Here is a 19,818-nt window from a genome sequence, read left to right on the forward strand (position 1 = left end):
TTACTAAATGGCAAAGCCTTCTTAATGATGTCTCATCTGTTCCGAACAAATATTGACGCTAGTGTCTTGATAATCCTAGATTCAAAACTTCCTATTTCCCTGCACCGCCCTGTATTTGTAATAGACTCATAGACATTATAAAACAGGGCTGTAGTCTTGAAGTTCATCATCTGGAATTTAAATGAATTTTTAAATCTCACCACAGATTATGAACCTCACTTCGATAGCAAATTCTGTCATAAGTTCTATGCTATACTTCTTTTGTTTTAATATCGACTGCACGCCTTTGGTCCTAAGTTAGTTTCACTATGAGCGAACATTGAAATTTGAACGTATTTTGTTGATTGGGTTCCACCCAACTAACCAAACCGATCGTAGTGAGGTTGTAATTGCCCTTCTTTTATTGTAGGCAACGTAATTCAGGTGATACTGACACTGATAAGGAATAGAGAAATGTTAATAGCAGTACTGTGAGGAAACTGCTTGAAAATCTAAGCAAACAGTGAACGTAGCTAAAGAAACCCAAAATAGTGTACTCATGGATAAAGAGATTTCTTCAACAGTCTCTCTCGTAGCATTCGTCGTGGGAAGTGTGTGGGGATTTCTTAATTTTGGGCATCTACTAGGACAGCAATCTGGATATACGAAGATATTATGTTTCATTTGCGAATGGATAGTAGGACAAGAAGTGAGAATTGGATAAGAAGGGAATGGCCAATAAGGGTGCTCTGGAATCCGGGATCTAAAATTATTGCGTGTGAACGTTTAGTTGGTGAGGACAAAATATCATTTCCACATCTTCACATTACGTTGGGATTTATTAAACAATTTCGGAAAGCCCTTGACAAACAGGGACATGTTTCAAGTTTAAACAGGAAAAATATTTCAAGTTTATATGTAATAAATTTCCATCCTTGTCCTACGGAAAAGTGAAAGAAGGTATATTTATTGGTCCCGATATACGAAGAATTATGAAAAACAGAGATTTTGAAGCAACAATGAATAAACCTGACAGAGATAGTTGGGTTTCATTGAAAGTTTCTCGGTAACTACACAAGTCCAGATTATAAGAACATTATAGAAAGTATGGTATTGAACCTTCAAGAACTTGGGTGCAACATGAGTACAGATTGTCTTGCATTCATATCTAGATTACTTTCCAGAAAATCTTGGTCAGGTAAGTGAGGAGCAAGATGAGATTTCACCAGGATAAGAGAGATATGGAGCACAGATACCAGGGTAGATGGAGTGTTAACATGATGGCGGACTATTACTGGAGCATAAACAGACAAACACTATAAAAAACTCACCAAACCTTACTAAAAAAAGCGTGTGAAGAACAACTGAAAAGTATTTGTTTGTTTTACATATTCATCAGATGTAGGGTTGTGTGTGTGTGTGTATAGATCTATCTAAGAATGAAAATAGATTTGTAGGTGAATGTATTCATATTCGTTCACAATACATCTATAAATATTTCAGTGCAGATATCTGTATAGTTTCTTCGTATTTCTGTTCCTATATATAATATATACACATAAATTTTGTGATAGCGGGTTGGATTTTAAAGTCAATTTGCGGAAAAATCTACGGTAATGAGAGAAAATGGATTTCATATTCGGAGTCAGCGAGTTAAGAACTATTAAATTCACCTATCAAAACGAAAACAAGTTTTCTTTTGCAGCCTTGTGATATCAAAATAATATGATTACGTAATCAAATGCAGTTGAGTTCGTTCCTCTAGTCGCTGCCTTAACTTAGATTTTGGGGGAAATGTTATTCTGTCAACACTGAAAATTCTTCAGGCTCATATTTTCTGTTATAGAATAACATTATCTATGATTGTGGTAAATTGCATTTCATTACCTCCTTTCGCTTAAGAAAAAACAAGCAAAAGAAAATGGGAAATATTGTATTATTTGTAGTATGTCCGGCTCTTAAAAGGTTTGGCCTGGGAATTGATGAGTCAGTCAGTCACTCATTCAGGACTTGTTTTATATAGAAACTCCTACCACAAAAAGTGCTGAACGGGTGTCCTGCTTAATTTCGGTAGCCTAAAAATAGCTTCATTGTGAACCTTCAAGGGTTTAAATTTATTTGCATCTGTCCATTACAAACATAGACATGATAAATTGTTCCACATAAATTCCAGATAACTGTTAATAATTTTCCACAATTGAAATGAATTCGGTTTCTTGGAAAAAGTCGATTCACAGCTTAAATGTTAACTTCCCCCCCCCCCCATTTTTACTCAGAAATAAAGAATTAAAATTAGCGATAACCCTATCAAGTGTAGAGCGAACGTTTTAAAAGAAGCACAATTTTTTGTCATAGTGTTGAGATGTGAGGTTGTCTCGTTGTTCCTCAGAAGGGTACAATCTTAACGTATGTGTCTAGTTTGGCAACTTTTAAATGTCGTTGATAAAAGTTTGAGTAAAAACTGAAACTATCTGAGTGAATTACAAAAATTTGTGATGTAGGGTAAGACTATTCAAGTTTTCAATACCACTTACGTTATATTGTTAGACATGCACGATATAGACTTACCATTTCCACGGCACACCCTCTCACTTCTGCCAAGTGGTCATATATGGAACATTTTACAGTTGATGTTCCTATATCAAGGGTTGCTATATACAATCCATCACCCGCCATATTTGGATGGGCGACCTGAAAGTAATATAAAAATATAGAACATATACCTAGGTACGTCTTGTCCATAAATGTTTACCCTGATTTCAGGATTACATGACAAATATATTTATGATTCTAACGTTGTTTTTTTTTAACTTCAGGTCTACTTGGGAACCCATGAAGCTTCTGTACAGATGTGTCTCATTCAACACTTTCGCCACAAAGGACCGCTGTGTGAGCTATATCGTAAAAATGGCTTCCCCTCAGGAGAAAGCTTAATGTGTTGTGTGGCTTGCAGAAACCAAATCACCGATTACTGTGTAGCGAAAGTTTAGGTTGTAACCAGCTGGAGTTCAAGTCGCTGTTCGGGCGTCCATTTATTTGTAACCGTTCTCAAGTTCGTGGTCCATGTTCGGGCTGTCATTTTATTTGTAACCGGCTGTAGTTCTGTTCGCTGTCCTCGGCTCGTGGTATTACCAATAAGTATACTCCTGATACTTTAACTTACCTGGACAGGACGACGAAGACCTCTCCAAGAAAGGTTACAAACTGTTTCCCAAAAAGCTCGTCGGTCTCAATAATGAGTAGAGCATTAGGCGCCGAGAGGTTCGGGTGTCTCGTCTCGAAAACCTCACGGACGATCAGACGGTCATCCAGACCATAACGCACACAAACACCATTCATACATACAACGAAAACACACTGGGTTAAATGACACTATACTTATTTATTAGAACACTATTTTGAAAAAAAAATAACGAAGAGAAATGAACACAACACCGGACACTAATAAATTTTGCCGCTGAAATTACGTTTTGCCCTTTTCGGGAAATAGAGCCCTTTCTATATATATGATTATAATTCAGGTATCACTATAAATACTTTGCTCACACCATTAACACACTTGGGGGATTCGCACTGGGGAAAAGTTGTCTGGATCGTCCCACGATGAATCCAGTTGTTACGCTGAACAGTCCTGCAGCGTAAAGGTGAATCTTCAGCAAACACACGAAAGAAGATCTCCACAATGGAATACAGATATTGGAGGGCGCGTATGTAACATTTTAAACGCACAAGGTCTGAGGACCTGGGATTTCACTGATTGGGGCTAGCCGTAAGAAATCGTCCTTCACCGGCTAAATAGCTTGTGCCCCTTAACACAACTTATGTTTGAAGTTCAACGCGAGATGCGTGGTTGCATCTTCCAGACCTGGAGTCAAACTCCTCGAGCATCCAAGCTCAAGCTACGGGTTGCAATGGTCAACAGAAAAGTGTTGGCAGTTCATTTCAAAAATCACTCAGTTACTCACATGTATGCACATACAAACAGAATATAGAAAACAATTTATGTTAATTTTAGTCAACTGCCTATAATGCACTAGACACGGCGATAACACTGGCGTGAGAAAGTACAGATAACGGGCTGGAATACAACGCAGTTGGTGCCACTTCGGCTACTGGGACATCTGGTCAGCCCGTATTTCTCTAATCTATTATAATGTTTCCATAAGCGATTAAAGAAAGCACTTAATTCAGTTCCAAATAACTGCAGAATAAATACTGTGCATATAATAAGTCAGGGAGAAACATTGAAATGGTTAGTCACTAACCGAAATGTTCTCAGCAAAAGCAATATGAAAAAAACGATGAAAGACTTCTTTGTCCAATTGTGTGGGAAAGAAGCAATTCCCACCAAAGAAAGAACTTATGTGCGTTGCAGAATAAAGTATAAATCGAAAATAATAATCACTGTCTTTACGAAATATACAGAATGTCCACAAAAAATCCTTCTATAACCTGGTAGCGGTTATAAGGTCTCATTATGGAAAGAAATCACTTCTCAAGTTAATCAGAACATGCATGGAAACTTTTGTAGCAACGGGGTCAGTTCAGAAACGCAAGCAGGGGCAGACCATCTGTTTCGGAAGAGACAGTGCAGGCAGTTTAAGCCGCATTCACGAGGTCCCCCACAAAAATCGATTAGACAAACTTCGCGGGAGCTTCAAGTGATAAGGGTACGGTGCATAAAGTGGTTCGCAAACGTCTTAAATTGTATGCGTACAAGGTACAAATTTTTCACGCATTACAACCAGATGATCGCCCAAAATTTCGCAGAATATGTGGCAAGAGATTGAATACCGGCTTGATATTTTGCGTGTTACCAGGCGTGCACATGTTGAAGTGTATTAACTGTATTAAATGTTTATGTATGGTTCAAAACTTCATGAGTGGAAGCATATGTAGTATAACACATGTTCCATTGATTGTATCCAATTAAGTTACACTGTTTTGTTATCAGGATAAACATTTATGAGCAACCGGTATATAAAACTGCAGTTGGACAAGTTAGTTTAAAATTTTAATGGGTAAGAACAAAAAAATTACATGTATGAACAAAAATTGATTAGAATGAAACATTAATGTCAGAATAAAGCGATGTGATCTCGGCCAATAATTAGTTTTTGGATTAGGGGTCACAAAATTTTGGAACGGCCCCAAATCGAGTTTTCGAATTTTCTACGGAATAAGCACATCATATTGAGTTAAGTGATAGTTTGGGATCGGCTACATTATATGCAGTTCTCCAGATATAAGGCCTACAAGATTTTTTTTTTATTGAAATATATACTGTATTTCACCGATTTTATACTGTACTGTTTTTATACCATACGTCCACACTCTATACTGAGCTCCCCTGAAGTCAATCTGTAAGTAGTAATGGAGCTCCTCATTTAGTGCATGCTCTGCTACAAGAAATACAAAGCTCTAACCTAACATGAAAATGTAAGAAATATCTCAAAATTTAGTAGAACCGTCTGCTCGAGTAATGCCTTAATATCAGTTACTTAGGGGTTATGTTTAGCAGAAGGGGTTTAGAAGCACGTAAAAAACACAAATTGCACAGAAGAAATGGATAATGCAAGTACTTAGACCTAACTTAACGTAACGTAACCTAACCTAATATAAGCAGAAATAAGTGAAATTTTATCATTTTTCGGAAAATTACGCTGGACGCCTAAACTGACACAATCTCACATAAACTAACCTAGGTCAATGTTCCGTTAAGGGGGTCCAGTAATTTCTTCCACACGAAATTTGCAATTTCTCCACGTCTTTCTATTGATTTTTGTTTGATTACATAATATAACGTTATATTAGCTTATATTAGGTTAGGTTAATTTTGGACCCCTTAACGGAACATGGATCCTAACCTAACCTAATGTCAACAGAAATTACCGAAATTGTAACATTTTTTAGAAACAATTACTGGACCCCTCCTGCCTTATTTAGAAACTAAGTTATGGTATAAAGATTTATAAGCTTATTTGTGAAAATCATCAACAATTTCTATATAAATTCATTAGGAACATATTTCAACTTTAATCGTAAAAGTCATTCTTTTTGTCAACAGCTCTCAAATCTGTACATTCTTTACATCCCTAACACAAATTTGTAGTCATTTTACGGTGGCTCCTATATTCTTAATTTGTACAGATATTTCAAAATAATTTTAAAACTACCTTTAATTTTTAGCGCTTCAGCATTCAATGTAGGGTTTTGTCCAACTACTTAAACGATTCACTTTTAGTACTATAATTATTAATACGGGACTCTTCTAATGCAAGTAAACAATATCTTATTATGTATCATGCTTTTATATTTGACAATTAGTACACATCATCAAACATAAATACTCACACGAACAATTTTGAAAAAATACAAAACAAAGTAATCCATTATATGCAGGTTACTTACACGACTTATACCACTTACACTATTATTATTAAACCAACCAATGCACCTGTTATTTCATCTTCCAATAAAATTTAATATTTTCTTTACAACTTTTGATAAAGTAACCGAGAAAATAAACCCAATATTGCTAAACGTTTTGTAATAATGATTGCTTAATTGCAGTTTTATGAGTAACGCTATGCCAATGTTTTACTTTATATGACAGTTAAAGTAATTTTTCACTCTGGTTACAGAAGATATATTATGTTACAAAAACCTTTCGATGCGCAACGCGCCATGTTGTTTACACCGACGCGGTTAGTTCTCTGTTGGCAGTTTAGTTGCTAGTTGTGGAAAATGGACAAATTTAAAAAGATAAGTGCTATGTGTAATAGACAAAAATTAACAGTTTAAAGAAAGTAACTATGGAGGGTCACGCCCTACCTTCGTATTATTATGATCTTTGCAGACTATGCACAGCAAGTGACGGCCAAAAAGTGTATTTATATAGCAGTGAGGGACAAAGACGTCAGTTGTCACAAAAGATCCAAGCATGTCTGCCTGTTCAGGCAAGTATAATTTACATATTTGGTGTTACTAATTGTTCAGTAGTTGTATTTCTTTCTGTACTTTCATAATATGAACTTAAAATTTTAATGGAGAAGAGTTTTTTTTGCTTTCATGATGCTTCGAACTGAAGAGATCGAATTTAACCCATGGCAAGTTTCAGGACCACCGCAAATATTCATATCTATATCCACCGTTTGGAGCAAGTTATATCGATTATTCACATGAAATCCACAATTAGAAAGGGGTTTATAATTTAAGTATAGTTGCGCAAGAAAATACGGCTGCTAATTGAAATTGTTTATTCACCATCACCACACGAGGATTTAGCTATCTGGGTAGGCCTAAAGTTATTTGCCTTTGCCTAAAAAGATTGGTGCAAATTATAAATAGTCCGTCAAATGAAAAAAAAAAAAAAAAAAAAAATCTTCCACTTGTGCTTTAAATGATCCTCTATGGCGTTTTGGACAGTTATTACCCTTGCACATGCTCAAGTAATTTAGGACAGATAATATGCGTGCAAATGGCTATGTGCTATTCTAGTACCTGGTATCTTATTAAAATGAGTTATTTCATTGCGAAATTCACTAGCAGTCTTAGGAATTGTTTCGGGTTCACTGAAGCAGACGGTTGTACCAAATAGAAAAATGGATAGGTAAAATGTGATGTGAAGGATTTTTCGAGAAGGAATGAATGTGTAAATATAAGTAATGGGTTAACTTTACAACGCCCGCTCCAGCAGGTATACTCACTCAGAAACGAGAAATTACACTCTAATAATTTTATGAAAATGGATCAAAACTTATCTAACCTTAGGCTAACCTCTTCTTAACCCCTACCCTACTTATTTCTGTCTTACTCTACTCTACTCTACCCTACCGTACTCTACTGTACTTTTTAAGAAGACCCTACTTATCGATGCGCAGCTGGAACGTGTCTTGTAAAGTTTACCCTAAGTAATTACTGTCACTGCGTAGCATATTGAAATGAATTTTGAAAGCTCTAACCTAGCCTGAAAATGTAAGAAATCTGTCAAAATATGGTAAGGAGTAAAATTTCATCAGTATTTTCGAAGCTCAAACCTGACCTGAAAATGTAAGATATCTGTCAAAATATGTAGTCTGATCGAGTAATGTCCCTGTTTCTTTGGGTGGGAGTTGCAGTCATATAGGTAAAATCAATTTACGAAGACTTCCTCTTATAAGTACAAATTGGAACGTATGCTACAAAATCGACTGCGCAAAAAGCACAAACCAACTTGTGATAGGTGGCCACTAGAAGCGAGAATGCTGTCTAGCCGAGTCAGCGCAGCAGGGGCTTCCGTGGGCTTCACGGAGTTCAACCCGGTAAAATTGGTAAATTTTAGTCAATAGTCCACCAATCTACTTGCAGGACGCAATTATACTGCACTGCGATGTATCATGAACAACTCTGTTTACTTTTATTATACCATCACCTACGTGACAGCCCTAACAGACAAACTCGACGTAGGTGAGTTAGACTCGTTCTGCTTGGAGCTAGATAAGATGCAAATTGGTTAAAGTTCCTCAGGCATTTAGGCTAATGTTTAGTAGAAGGGGGTCCAGCAATTGTTTCCTGAAAAATGTTACAATTTCGGTACTTTCTCTTCACATTAGGTTAGTTTATGTTACATTATGTTAGTGTACGGGTTCAGCATAATTTTCCAAAAGATGATGTAATTTCGCTTATTTCTACTGATATTAGGTTAGTTTCGGTAAGGTTAGGTTTGGTTACGCTATAATAGGTCTAAGTACTTGCATCATCTATTTCTCCTGTAGATTGTATATTTTTTACGTGTTTCTGAACCCCTTCTGCTAAACATAACCCGGCATTTATTCCAAATTGGGCTTCCGCCTAGTTTTTAGGTGAAAAGCCTAATAATTGATCCCTTTCTACACCAAAGTTTAATATTTAATTCACATAGTATTGCCGGGCGAGCGTTAGCGAGTGAAGGCAGGTTAGTGCCCCACAGGGCAAGTTATTTTCTGTCTTTATTACAGCTAAATAGGAAAGGAACCTGTGTTCTAGAACCTTGCCACCATGTTGGTTATGTTACTTACCGTTACATTTAAATGTACAACTTTCTCCACTTTTCTTTACAGTTAATGATGTTTACCTTATTTTCTACAATTTATTTTTAGATTTATTGAACCGTGACTTTTACTTACTTTTAATAGATTTTCCTGATTATCGTCAGTAATGTTTACAAAACAAATGCTCATTACGTTCCCATAATCCTAGCATGAAGTAACCTTGCGCCAAGTTGTTCCCTCCGCTTGCCAAATTGCTCCATGCTTAGAACAGTTTATATAAGAAAATAAACGTAATTTTCGCTTTCCTTATACCTTTTCAAGCATACAAACAAGCAAATTATTCATTTCTTTCCGGTAAATTTTCAAAATTTTGCTAGAAATGGACGACCAACTTTCGAACTTAACCCGTTTCTTATTATGAATTTATGACTGAACCACTAGAAGCTAACATTTATATATAGTTGCCGAATTTTCGTGTTTTTAAGATAAAATGTCGCAGTGAGGTTTTGAAATGAATCTTCTGAAGTTAAGGCATTTATTCCGTTAACTCCGTCTGGTTTTAACCCTTTTAAGTTTTTTCGGTAGTTTTCGACCGATATTGTAGTGTCTTAAAGATTCGATTAAAAGAGAACCAAGAATGCTATTTAGTTTCGGTTTTTTTTAATATTCCAAGAGAGGAGGCATTCAAGAAAGCCTTTGAAGGGTCTATATGCTTCCGAGCGTCAGAACATAGGGTGTATGACGTCATCAATTTACAAATTCCCTTTTTTTAGGGAGGTCTAACTTCAACATTTCTTGGTGAGCTTCTCTTTAATCCTACAATCCTAATATTTTCCATAAACAATCAGTGGACCAATTAGTTTCTATGACATTTTTTCGGATCTGTTCGTAAACATAGAAGGGGGGTTCAGAGGGACAAAATGGTAAAAAAGGGATATTTTTGACCAAAAATCCCACTTTTGCGATTCTTGCTTCACTCGCCTACATGATAGGGACATTTGAGTGGTACTTTCTGAAAGCCTACTCGATTCTGAAGAGAACGACGTATGAATCATCATCCTACGATAATTAGGGACGTGTCAGGAAATTTTTGAAGTTTGTATAGTATCCTTGGGAAATTTCGGAAATATTCGCAGAAGAGGAAAATATTTTTTCCGCCCTTAGTATTGAAGATAGGAGATTGGTATTTGGCACACGTAATTAGTACCATAAGTAACAGTTTTTAAAGTGATTTCCAGATCTCTATGTTAACCCAGGGCCGCGCCAGAGGGCCCCAAAACGGGGGGAAAGGGATTTTTCTCCAAAAATCCCTATTTTCCTCTCTTGTAACCTCCTTAGGAACGTCCGAGGGACATGCTGGCGATACCATCTAAAAGCCTACTCTATTCTAAAGAGAACGACGTATGTATCATCATCCTACGATAATTAGGGACGTGTCAGGAAATTTTTGAAGTTTGTATAGTATCCTTGGGAAATTTCGGAAATATTCGCAGAAGAGGAAAATATCCTGAATTTTTCCCGTCCTTGGTATTGAAGATAGGAAATTGGTATTTGGCACAAGTAATTAGTACACTACGTAGTATTTTGAAAGTAATTTCCATATCTCTATGTTTAACCAGGGCCGCACCAGAGGGCCCCAAAACGGGAAAAAAGGGTTTTTTAAGCAAAAATCCCTATTTTACTCAAATTTTCCCTCCTTAGGGATGTCCGAGGGACATGAGGGTAATACAATCTGGAAGCCTACTCTATTCTGAAGAGAGTGGCGTATGAATCGTGATCCTACGATAATTAGGGACGTGTCAAGAAATTTTTGAAATTTATATAGGGTATTCTGGGAATATTCGCAGAAGAGGAAAATATTTTTCCCGTCCTTAGTGTTGAAGATAGGAGATTGGTATTTGGCACAAGCAATTAGTACACTACGTAGTATTTTTGAAAGTGATTTCTGGATCTCTATGTTTACCCAGGGCCGCGCCAAAGGGCTCCAAACCTGGGAAAAAGGAATCTTTTCAACAAAAATCCCTATTTTCCTCAATTTTTCCCTCCTTAGGGATGTCCGAGGGACATGCGGTTGATACCATCTGAAAGGCTACTCCATTCTGAACAAAACGACGTATGAACCATAATTTTACGATCATTAGGGACGTGTCAGAATTTTTTTAAATTTGTAGGGTGCATTGTAGGGAATTTTTGTGCGTTTTTTTTATGCTCTCTCAATATGGGTAAAAAATTTTCCCGACCTTACTGTTCAAGACAGGAAATTCGAATTTGTCACAAGTAATTAGTACACTACATAGTATTTTTCCAAATTTTTGGAGGTTTGTGCGCAGACCCGGTAGAGCCTCAGGGGGCCCCAAACTTTGAAGAAGTTTTTTTTGGGGCAAAAAAAAATCCGATTTTCTCTCAAATAACTCCCTTCTGGTACATCATAGGGACATGTAAGTGGTACCATTTGAAAGGCTGTTCCATTCTGAGAAAAACGAGGTATGAACCATGATCCTAGGGTAAATAGAGATGACACTGTCGCTGCTTATCTGAGACTCAAGAAAAACGCCGAAAAAGGCAAGAATTTAAAAGGGTTAATGAACAGAATTAGCTAATCAAAAATTACAAGTCGTCTAAGAAACGGGATTGTTGGAATTTTCCCAGCTTTTTTTTTTGGGGGGGGGGAATGGGGGTAAAACCCACTTCAAAAGATATACTTCAAAACTTGGATTCAAATAATAATCTTAATATGGTTATAATTACTTTCTTTAATCGTACTTCTTAGCGTATGCCTAGTTTCAGAATTGGCTTAAAATATGTATGTACCATCAGAACAGAATACCATTGCAAACAAAAGAAGATTTCGAAATAATTCATAATGAATTTTGTTTGTGCTCGATCAAATTCGCTCCATCACTGTTCAACTGTCATCTATTACATAAAAATGAAAAGAATCTTGTTTTGTGCGCACAACACGAGAAAACGGTTAAACTGTTTGGAATGAGTTTTTGGATGCAGTTATCAGGTTACTTTGATTAAGGAACGTGTTCTATGGGGAAAGTAGAGGGTCAAAATCTATGCGAAAAGCTTAGTATCTCATGATTCTGCTAAGTTAGGAAAATGGCATTTTTTATGTAAATTTCCCACTGAGTAAGTGGACCCGTGTACCAGTGTTTTTGAGAGTTTCCATTTTAAATGGGGAAGGGGAGCTATAATTTTAAAGCGATGTTGCCTGTTGTTTCTGATTACATCACATGGGAAACTGTTAAGCAGCCGGTTAACAGGGAAGTTTGAAATGAATTTTTGAACACACAATAGTTAATACTTACCCTGAGCTGGGATTTTTATAATACTTTGATTCAAGGGCGCATCCTAGGAGAAGGATTAGAGGAAGTTCAAAATTCATGTTAAAAAAAATACAGTATGTTACGAGCCCGCCAAGTTAGGAACATGAATTTCGCTACATAAACTCCTCATTAAAAATAAGTTGGCATGTGTTGCAACATTTTTGAAAATTTTCGTTTTGAGCGGAGGAGATGATTTTCCATAATTCCTTTGTTTCCATTGAAAGCAATGTTACACGATGTTTGTGATCGCATCACGAGAAAACGGTTGAACAATTTGAAATGAATTTTGGAGCACAGTTCATTATTATTTATTTATTTATTTATTGTATTACTTCGATTAAAGGACACATCGTAATGGAAGTAAAGGAAGTTCAAAATTTCAGTATCTCGTGAGCACGCTAAGTTAGGAAGATGAAATTCGGTATATAAACACCTCACTAAAAATAAAGTGACACGCCACGTCCTGTTTTCGAAAATTTCAATTTTAAGGGAAGAAAGAGGGTGTTTTTTATAATTTCTTTCTTCACATTTAAATCGACGATGTCTGTTTATGATGCGTCGCGGGAAAAATGGCTGCCTTTTTCAGTGTAAAATGGCTGCCTTGCTGTATCTGGAACTTTGGCAAATAATAATAATAATAATAAAATGGTTGAACAATTTGAAATGAGTTTTAGAACATAGTACCTACCTCAAGCTGGGATATTATCGTGTACCTTTCCTTAAAGGGCGTATCTTAAGGGAGAAAAGGGTTAAAAATTCATGCGAGAAATAGAATATCTTAGTACACTTTCATTGATATGCGTATCCGAAGGGGAAGAGGAGGCTCAAACATTTTCCTTGAACCTAATTCATCCCGTGCAAAGAACGGGCACTTCAGATAGTTTGGAATCAAAATTATTGCGTATATTTGTGTATATTAATATAAACAGACAAAATGTCTTTCTCCATATGTCAGTTAATTACAAATAAATCGAGAACGCTTCACTTAAAAAAGGAAATTACTAAAGATACACCTCTATCTTTTCAACACTAACAACAATCAGATCGTTTAACTGCCTAATTCTCCTTGTATCTCTGATGGAGTATGTGAAGCACAGTACAATTATGGTATGTGACGAAATCTTTTTAATCGTAAAATCTATTCTAAGAAACCAATTTGACAACTGAAAATGAGAAAATACACAAAAATAGGACTTTTTATTTCTTGTAGAAAAACAACATCCATTCGATTTTATTTTATTTTATTTATTTATTTTTTTTTTTTTAATCTCTGGCTTGTGAACTTGAGATACTATGCCAGTACATGTGCCTGGCATGTTTTGAGTGAAACTCTTGACGGTTGGCTCAGGGATTTGAATCATAACTGTAAGAGGGAATTTTATTCCTATTCTGTATTACGTAAACTTATCCATCTCTTTGTTAATCTAGAAAATTATGTACTTCTTTCTTTCTAGAAATCGAAATATAAGCGAGTGTCTTGTCAATGGTACAAAATTGTGCCACGAAACGCGAATGGGACTTCACGGATTCCTTGTGCGTCATTTTTTCTTTCTTTTTTGTTATTTCTAAATTTAGTTCAATGTCTCACGATTATGCACCAGGGAGACTTTGATGATATGGATAATAATGATGGCATGACGAAAGGACTGGAAAATCCATGCACATGATGTTTGTCCACCACAAAACTCACCTGGAGGAAGCTGGGATTGAACTAGGAACCTGCGACAGATGTGAACTACCGCTGTCTCACAAGGGGATTCCATAGTTTCATATGTACAGTAGAACATGTATACTTAAATGGTATTTTAAATAGAGATATGGCTTTAAATATACGTACAAAATTTAATAAAACCCAGTAAAACCCAATTTTGCTCAATAAAATCCACTTTTTTTTTTTTTTTTTTTTTTCAAACCCTGCCAACAAATCACTTTTACCTGTACTAAATTGTCATACAACGGGATTTGTATCTCGACCTCACGGGGAGAGGTACTGTGCACCAAAGGCATTGCCAGTTTTGGCTGTATAAAACTAGAGTACGTTTGTTTTATCTTCTTACACTTTCTGCTAGTGCACTTGGTTGGCCTTTAAAGTATTTTCCGCTAGCACTCACGTGAACGTTTTAATCCAATACAAGTCTTATTGCTTTTATCGTATAGGTGACGTTAGTTGCCAACCAGCCCACCAAATGAGGTCATTGCTATTTGGCGAATGTTTGAAGTGCTCAATTGCTACACGCGAATAGGCGTGTTACAGTGATTTGTGAGTGGTGTCACGTTTTGCTGTGTTTCCTAGCGTATTGTAACTGTCAACTTAACCGTGGCGTGTCAATAATACAATACAGACAGATCCATTCTTTAGGCGGGAAGCGTGCCAAGGTAAAACAAACGCACTCTAAGAACGGATAAATCACAACCTCCGCTCAAATTCTCTATTTCCTCAATATAGTCCCTTCGGAACGAAGTAAACGTTCGCCGCTGCGGAGCTTACCGGAATTTAACCAGAATATTATGCAAATGAAGACATAATTTCTCAACGCTTGTATTCATATTAAAAACAAATAATTAACCTTTTAACTATAGTTTACTGCCATACTTGGTTTCATTTTTTACCATGCTGAAAATCAGCGGGCAGGATATTCGGAATAACATCGTAACTTTTATGTCAGTTCTTGCAGTTTGCTTCTAGATTTACACGCGCACACACACAATCAAAGCTACATATAACTCGTCGGAATTGCTGATTAACTATGTACTATTTTTCCTATAATTCGTAATTTCAGTCCGCAGCATTTTATCATCTAGCATCAATTAATACACATTAAACAGCGAGTCTATTCAATGCTTTGACGTGTTTTCTAGATTCGTTGTGTCAACGCTCTCATGCACATGAAACGATCTGTATGATACCAATAAGCTTAGTTTTATAATGAAATTCGTGCAGCTTTTGCTGTGCAAAGATCATCACTACAGTTTTAAGCTAAACTGCTACGAACTTTTACATAAATGATATGACAGACTAGCCAAAGTGAGTTTGACTTTAGTTGTACAATCCGCGGCAAAAAACCTGCAACATGAAGATGTAATTTATTGTGAAACTACGCCTTATAGCACAGGGAATGAACATAACGTCGCAGTGGAACGAATCACGGCAGGATAAACCTCAGCCTCCTCCCGTGCAAACTTATATTGGAGCAAAAGACTTCGTCATTTCACAATAAACTTATATGCTCATGTTGCAGGTTTTTTGCCGCGAATTGTACATTGACATACAGGGTTTGTGTAAAAAATAATGAGATCAAATTCAAAGAATAAAATGCATTAAAGATATCGCTACAAACCATTAATATGCTTCAAAACAAGGACCCTTGGGCGTCGACACTTCTACCAACGAGTTTTCCACGCTTGGAAGGCGCCCTGGAAACTTTCCCAGAATATACTTTGAGCAATGCGTGAACATGCTTTAACCTCTGCTGCGTTCCCGTGGCGGTGTCCTTTGAGGACTGTCTTCACTCGGGAGAACAGAGAAAAGTCCGCTGGGGCAAGATCAGAACTGTAGGGGAGCTGTAGAAATGTTGCAGTGCCGTTCCGGGCCAGGTAATTGTTGACGACGAAACAGATGTGGATTGGTGGATTATGATGCAGCTACGAGTTGGCAGCAGTGTCTGCCCTCACTTGTTGACCCTTCCCTTCAGTCGTTTCAGTATTTCCACGTAGAAAGCACCCGCGACGGCCTGTCTCTCAGGTACACATTCATAATGGATTACACCCTTGGCTTTAAAGAAGACAATGAGCATGGCCTTGGCCTTCGACCTGCTCATTGAAGGTTTTTTTTTTTGTGGGGGGGGGGGGTGCTGCTGTGTGCTATTTGGTGGTTTGGCCTCTTGTCTCTGGGTCGTACTCAAACACCCATGTTTCGTCGGCGGTTACCATATCCAAAAACTCAGGATCTGTTTCATCGCGCTTTGGTCGTCTGTCAAAACTTACGGGACGAGCTTAGCACTGATTTTTCTCATCTGGATATCCAGGGAAATGATGGTCTGCGCAATCATTTTATCAATTCCTACGCGGTCTGCGATCATTCATAACAGTCATGAACTTCATCAAGTAGTCCATAATGATTATTACCGTAACATTTCGAACACTTAACCATTTGTCTGAGTTCAACACATCACGCAATCGTTGCACATCTTCCTTGGTTCTGGCGGGGTTTGTTTTTCCACACTTTTAACTCTTAACTTTGAAGCACTTGTGACATCTCAAAACAGCAGTTTTTGATAAGCTTTCACTCTCACTAGAATACTTGCTGGACCATGGCAAAAGTCTCCGTAACCGATTTTCTAAATTCCACACATAACAATGGCATAGCGCTGTTCGATAAAACGTTACATTTTAAAGCCTCGACCAAGTATATAGACAGAGGTCCACTTGAACTACGATACGACCCGCACGGAAACTCGTAGGCGACTGCCGCTAGGGGCGTTTTGAAGCTTACTTCCCCACACCATCAAACTCACCTGGAGCGAGCGCGCTGCGACACAGTCGCGTCAGAAAAAAAAAATTGTGTCATTACCTTTTATACAGATCCTGTATTAGCTTTCTCGATCATAATACAAAACTTGTCAAAACAAATAGATTACGGAATGATTTTTAGCCCTCGAAAGTAAAGGAACTGATTATATATCATGCTTTAGAGTTAATATTATATTCGACGTTGTTAACTAGAACATAACTTCGGTAGCGTTCAAACTGATCGTATAAGCTTTTTTTATATTTTACAAGTATCTTTTTTTTTTTTTTTTCGTCTTTCAGACATTAATTTCTAAGCAAGGAAGAAAAAAAGAACATTAAATTATGTAAAATTTCGTAGTTCGTGGGACTCAATGCGCTCTTCCGCTACCTTGAATATCTAACTCAATTAGTAGGTAACAGAATACAGTAAAACCTGTTAAGTTGGCTACCTGTTTATGTTGGCCTGATTCGTCTTGAACCTGCATTTTCCTATAAGACATAGGTTGCTAATTACTCTGTAAGTTTGCCTCGTGTCTATCTTGGAAGTTAGCCGCATTGAACCAATGTTTACGCTATAACGATAATGATAAATTTACCTGCGTATCTTGGCCACGCAAAATACCGCTTTGTTATTTTTCTTAACTCTTTCGTATTCCCAAAGCAGATGTTCTGTATCATGGATTTCCACGATTTGTTCTTGGAGGTCAATGGCCAGAACGCTACTCTGATAATGGGATGGTGAAGGAAGATGTGAATAAGAAAAATCACGTACAGGAATCCAGGAAATGAATGTACGTATTTGTTTACCCTGTCTCTTTTGGTAAAATCTTTTAACTATAACGGCTCCTTTCATCAGTGGGGGAGCTTTAAGCCACGTTAAATGAATCTTGTAGCTGCCATAAAAAAAAAAAAAAAAAAAATTGCAACCCGATCTTTGTATTTACTCTTTAATGTTACAACTTCTTGAAAGCAAGAATGGTTTCTCCACACATGCGGCACTGCCTCTAGTGGACAAAGAGTGAACCTCGTCATTAAAAACGTGTATTTTGACGCACTTCCCCTCCCTGTCTAAAAGAATCCGTTGTTTCGGAAGCGGCGAAACTGGTTTTTGTTTTATGTCAGCGGGAGGACGATAGGAGGTGGCAAGCAAGACGCCCCAGAAAGTTGCGCATCGTTCAGCTCCCTGCAAGATGAAAAAAAAAAAAAAATGTTTTATGACCCTTTCAAGACTGTGTGTACATGGTGAAATATGGTAGGGTTTCAAGATTTTTTTTAATGACAGCTACAAGTTCTTCTAACGTGGCAATGTGGCTTTAGTAATTCAAGGTGAAAGCTAACCATCTTAATTGTCAACAGTTGGCACCTGACAGCTTGTCAAAAGGTAGTGGCGGTTGTAAGATATGAATTCCCTTAAGATTTTCTCAAAACAGCTTTTGCTCCGAGGGAAACATTTATGGCTCATTAACAAGCGGTAGAGGTTACTATGCAAGAACTACAAAATTAGAATGTGCATATGTGCCGAAAAGAATAAAAGAAATATGTCTAGAATAAACCACGATAAGATACGTATTTTCCTATTACCGTATATTGTCATGATTACTCTCAGTGGCGTATTTAAGGGAGCTTCCGAGCTTAAGCCCCCCGAAATAATATTTACTATTTTAAAGTAAATCAAATAACAAGTAAGTAGTAAGTATATATATATTAAAATAGCTGTCGTGCCATTGTTTATTAAAATTTTACGATCAAGTAATACTAGAAATCCTATTCTAAAAATACACTAATCAGTCACACATATTTTCTGTAAGTTGACCACTTTTCAATGGAACCGATGGTGGCCAACATGTATGCAGTACGAGTGAACAGTAAACTGTTAAATAGCAATATAACATGTTTAGGTGGTAGATAAGGCTACATATAGCCTTAACCTCGACATGTAAAATAAGTCAAAATAAATAAATAAATAATTATATTAAAGGTTTCACGAATACTTTCAATTACTACAGAATAATAATAAATAGAATACAGAGTTCTTGAAATAAATAACACATTTAAAATTAAAGACCATGGGCATTTGATTCTGCGTAAACAGCATGTGCTCATACCTTAGCATAGAAATAATTCGGCACATTTTGTTAAAAAATTAACAACTATTAACTTACGGGTTCTGGGAATCCTAATCAGACGATTATTTTCCTTGAATGATTTCGGTAACTAATCCTGTGGCCATCAACTACCAGACAGTAAATAAAGAGCGGCTTCACAAAGATTTTTAATGTGTTAGTGATTCACCTGCACACACTAACTCACTACTTGGCGGCGGAACAGATATAAATAAATGAAAATAATTTAAGAAGCAACTATTGACGCACGCTTTTTTTAAAATACAATTTAAAATATTTCCCTTCATCAGGAAGAAAATATTCGGCAAAACATCCATATAACAATTCGTCATAAGGATCAATCATCATCTTCAGTTTTTCATAAACTCGTCATAAGCACAAGGAAAGAACTGGCTATCTGTCTTGTCTGTGGTTTCCTGGCTTCATGACCCTTTCCAGTTATGCTAGGTAAATGGGCTACTAGCTGCATTGCAACACATAACACTAAAAAATATCCTTCAACAAAATAATGATTTGAAAGTACTCACAGCTAGCAATAAATAGACAAAGGCAAACCATGTGTTTCCAAGCACTGGTTGCCATGTAGTTAAATATTATTTGTAGAGCGTTGACGCGACGAGTCCTTGCTTGGATTCTAGGCAATCTGAGTTTTGTAGTGACAACACGGGCGTTTTTTTTTTTTTTTTTTTAGGAAGGGGGGAAGGTTCTCGCACATTTTTATCGCACCAATTTCATACTCATTCACTTTCATTCATCAGTTTTTTTTTTTTTTTTTAAATTAACGTCCCATGATTATGGACGATAAGGGTGACAGTGATGATAATAATGAATGAAATAGCGAAGAAAATGGATGGATACGGGAAA

At 36.8% G+C, this 19,818-nt stretch overlaps 2 protein-coding genes across 8 annotated transcripts in view; one reads left to right on the forward strand and one right to left on the reverse strand.

Moving 5' to 3' along the window:
• LOC145690776 (glycerol kinase 5-like) overlaps positions 1-6,651 on the reverse strand; it is a 156,066-nt gene extending 149,415 nt beyond the window's left edge. Inside the window, exons 1-2 of one of the 4 annotated variants that reach the window (XM_081766026.1) lie at positions 6,409-6,651; positions 2,548-2,670 (exon numbers count right to left, since the gene is read on the reverse strand). In XM_081766026.1, the coding sequence (XP_081622152.1) occupies positions 2,548-2,655 (108 nt within the window). In that variant the 5' untranslated portion in view covers positions 2,656-2,670; positions 6,409-6,651. The other 3 variants (XM_081766027.1, XM_081766024.1, XM_081766025.1) reach the window with 3 other exon arrangements.
• Positions 6,652-6,653: 2 nt separating this feature from the next.
• The window catches only part of LOC145690777 (uncharacterized), a 97,948-nt gene continuing 84,783 nt past the window's right edge, over positions 6,654-19,818 (forward strand). For all 4 annotated transcript variants that reach the window (XR_014132276.1, XM_081766028.1, XM_081766029.1 and 1 more), the window contains exon 1: positions 6,654-6,938. Coding sequence is in view for 3 of the 4 variants with exons in the window: in XM_081766028.1 (XP_081622154.1) it covers positions 6,795-6,938 (144 nt within the window). In the remaining variant the exon portion in view is untranslated. The remainder of the gene's footprint in view (positions 6,939-19,818) is intronic.

This window comes from Thermobia domestica, chromosome 7, assembly GCF_964235325.1.
Source record: "Thermobia domestica chromosome 7, izTheDome1.hap1.1, whole genome shotgun sequence".
NCBI classification, from domain to species: domain Eukaryota; kingdom Metazoa; phylum Arthropoda; class Insecta; order Zygentoma; family Lepismatidae; genus Thermobia; species Thermobia domestica.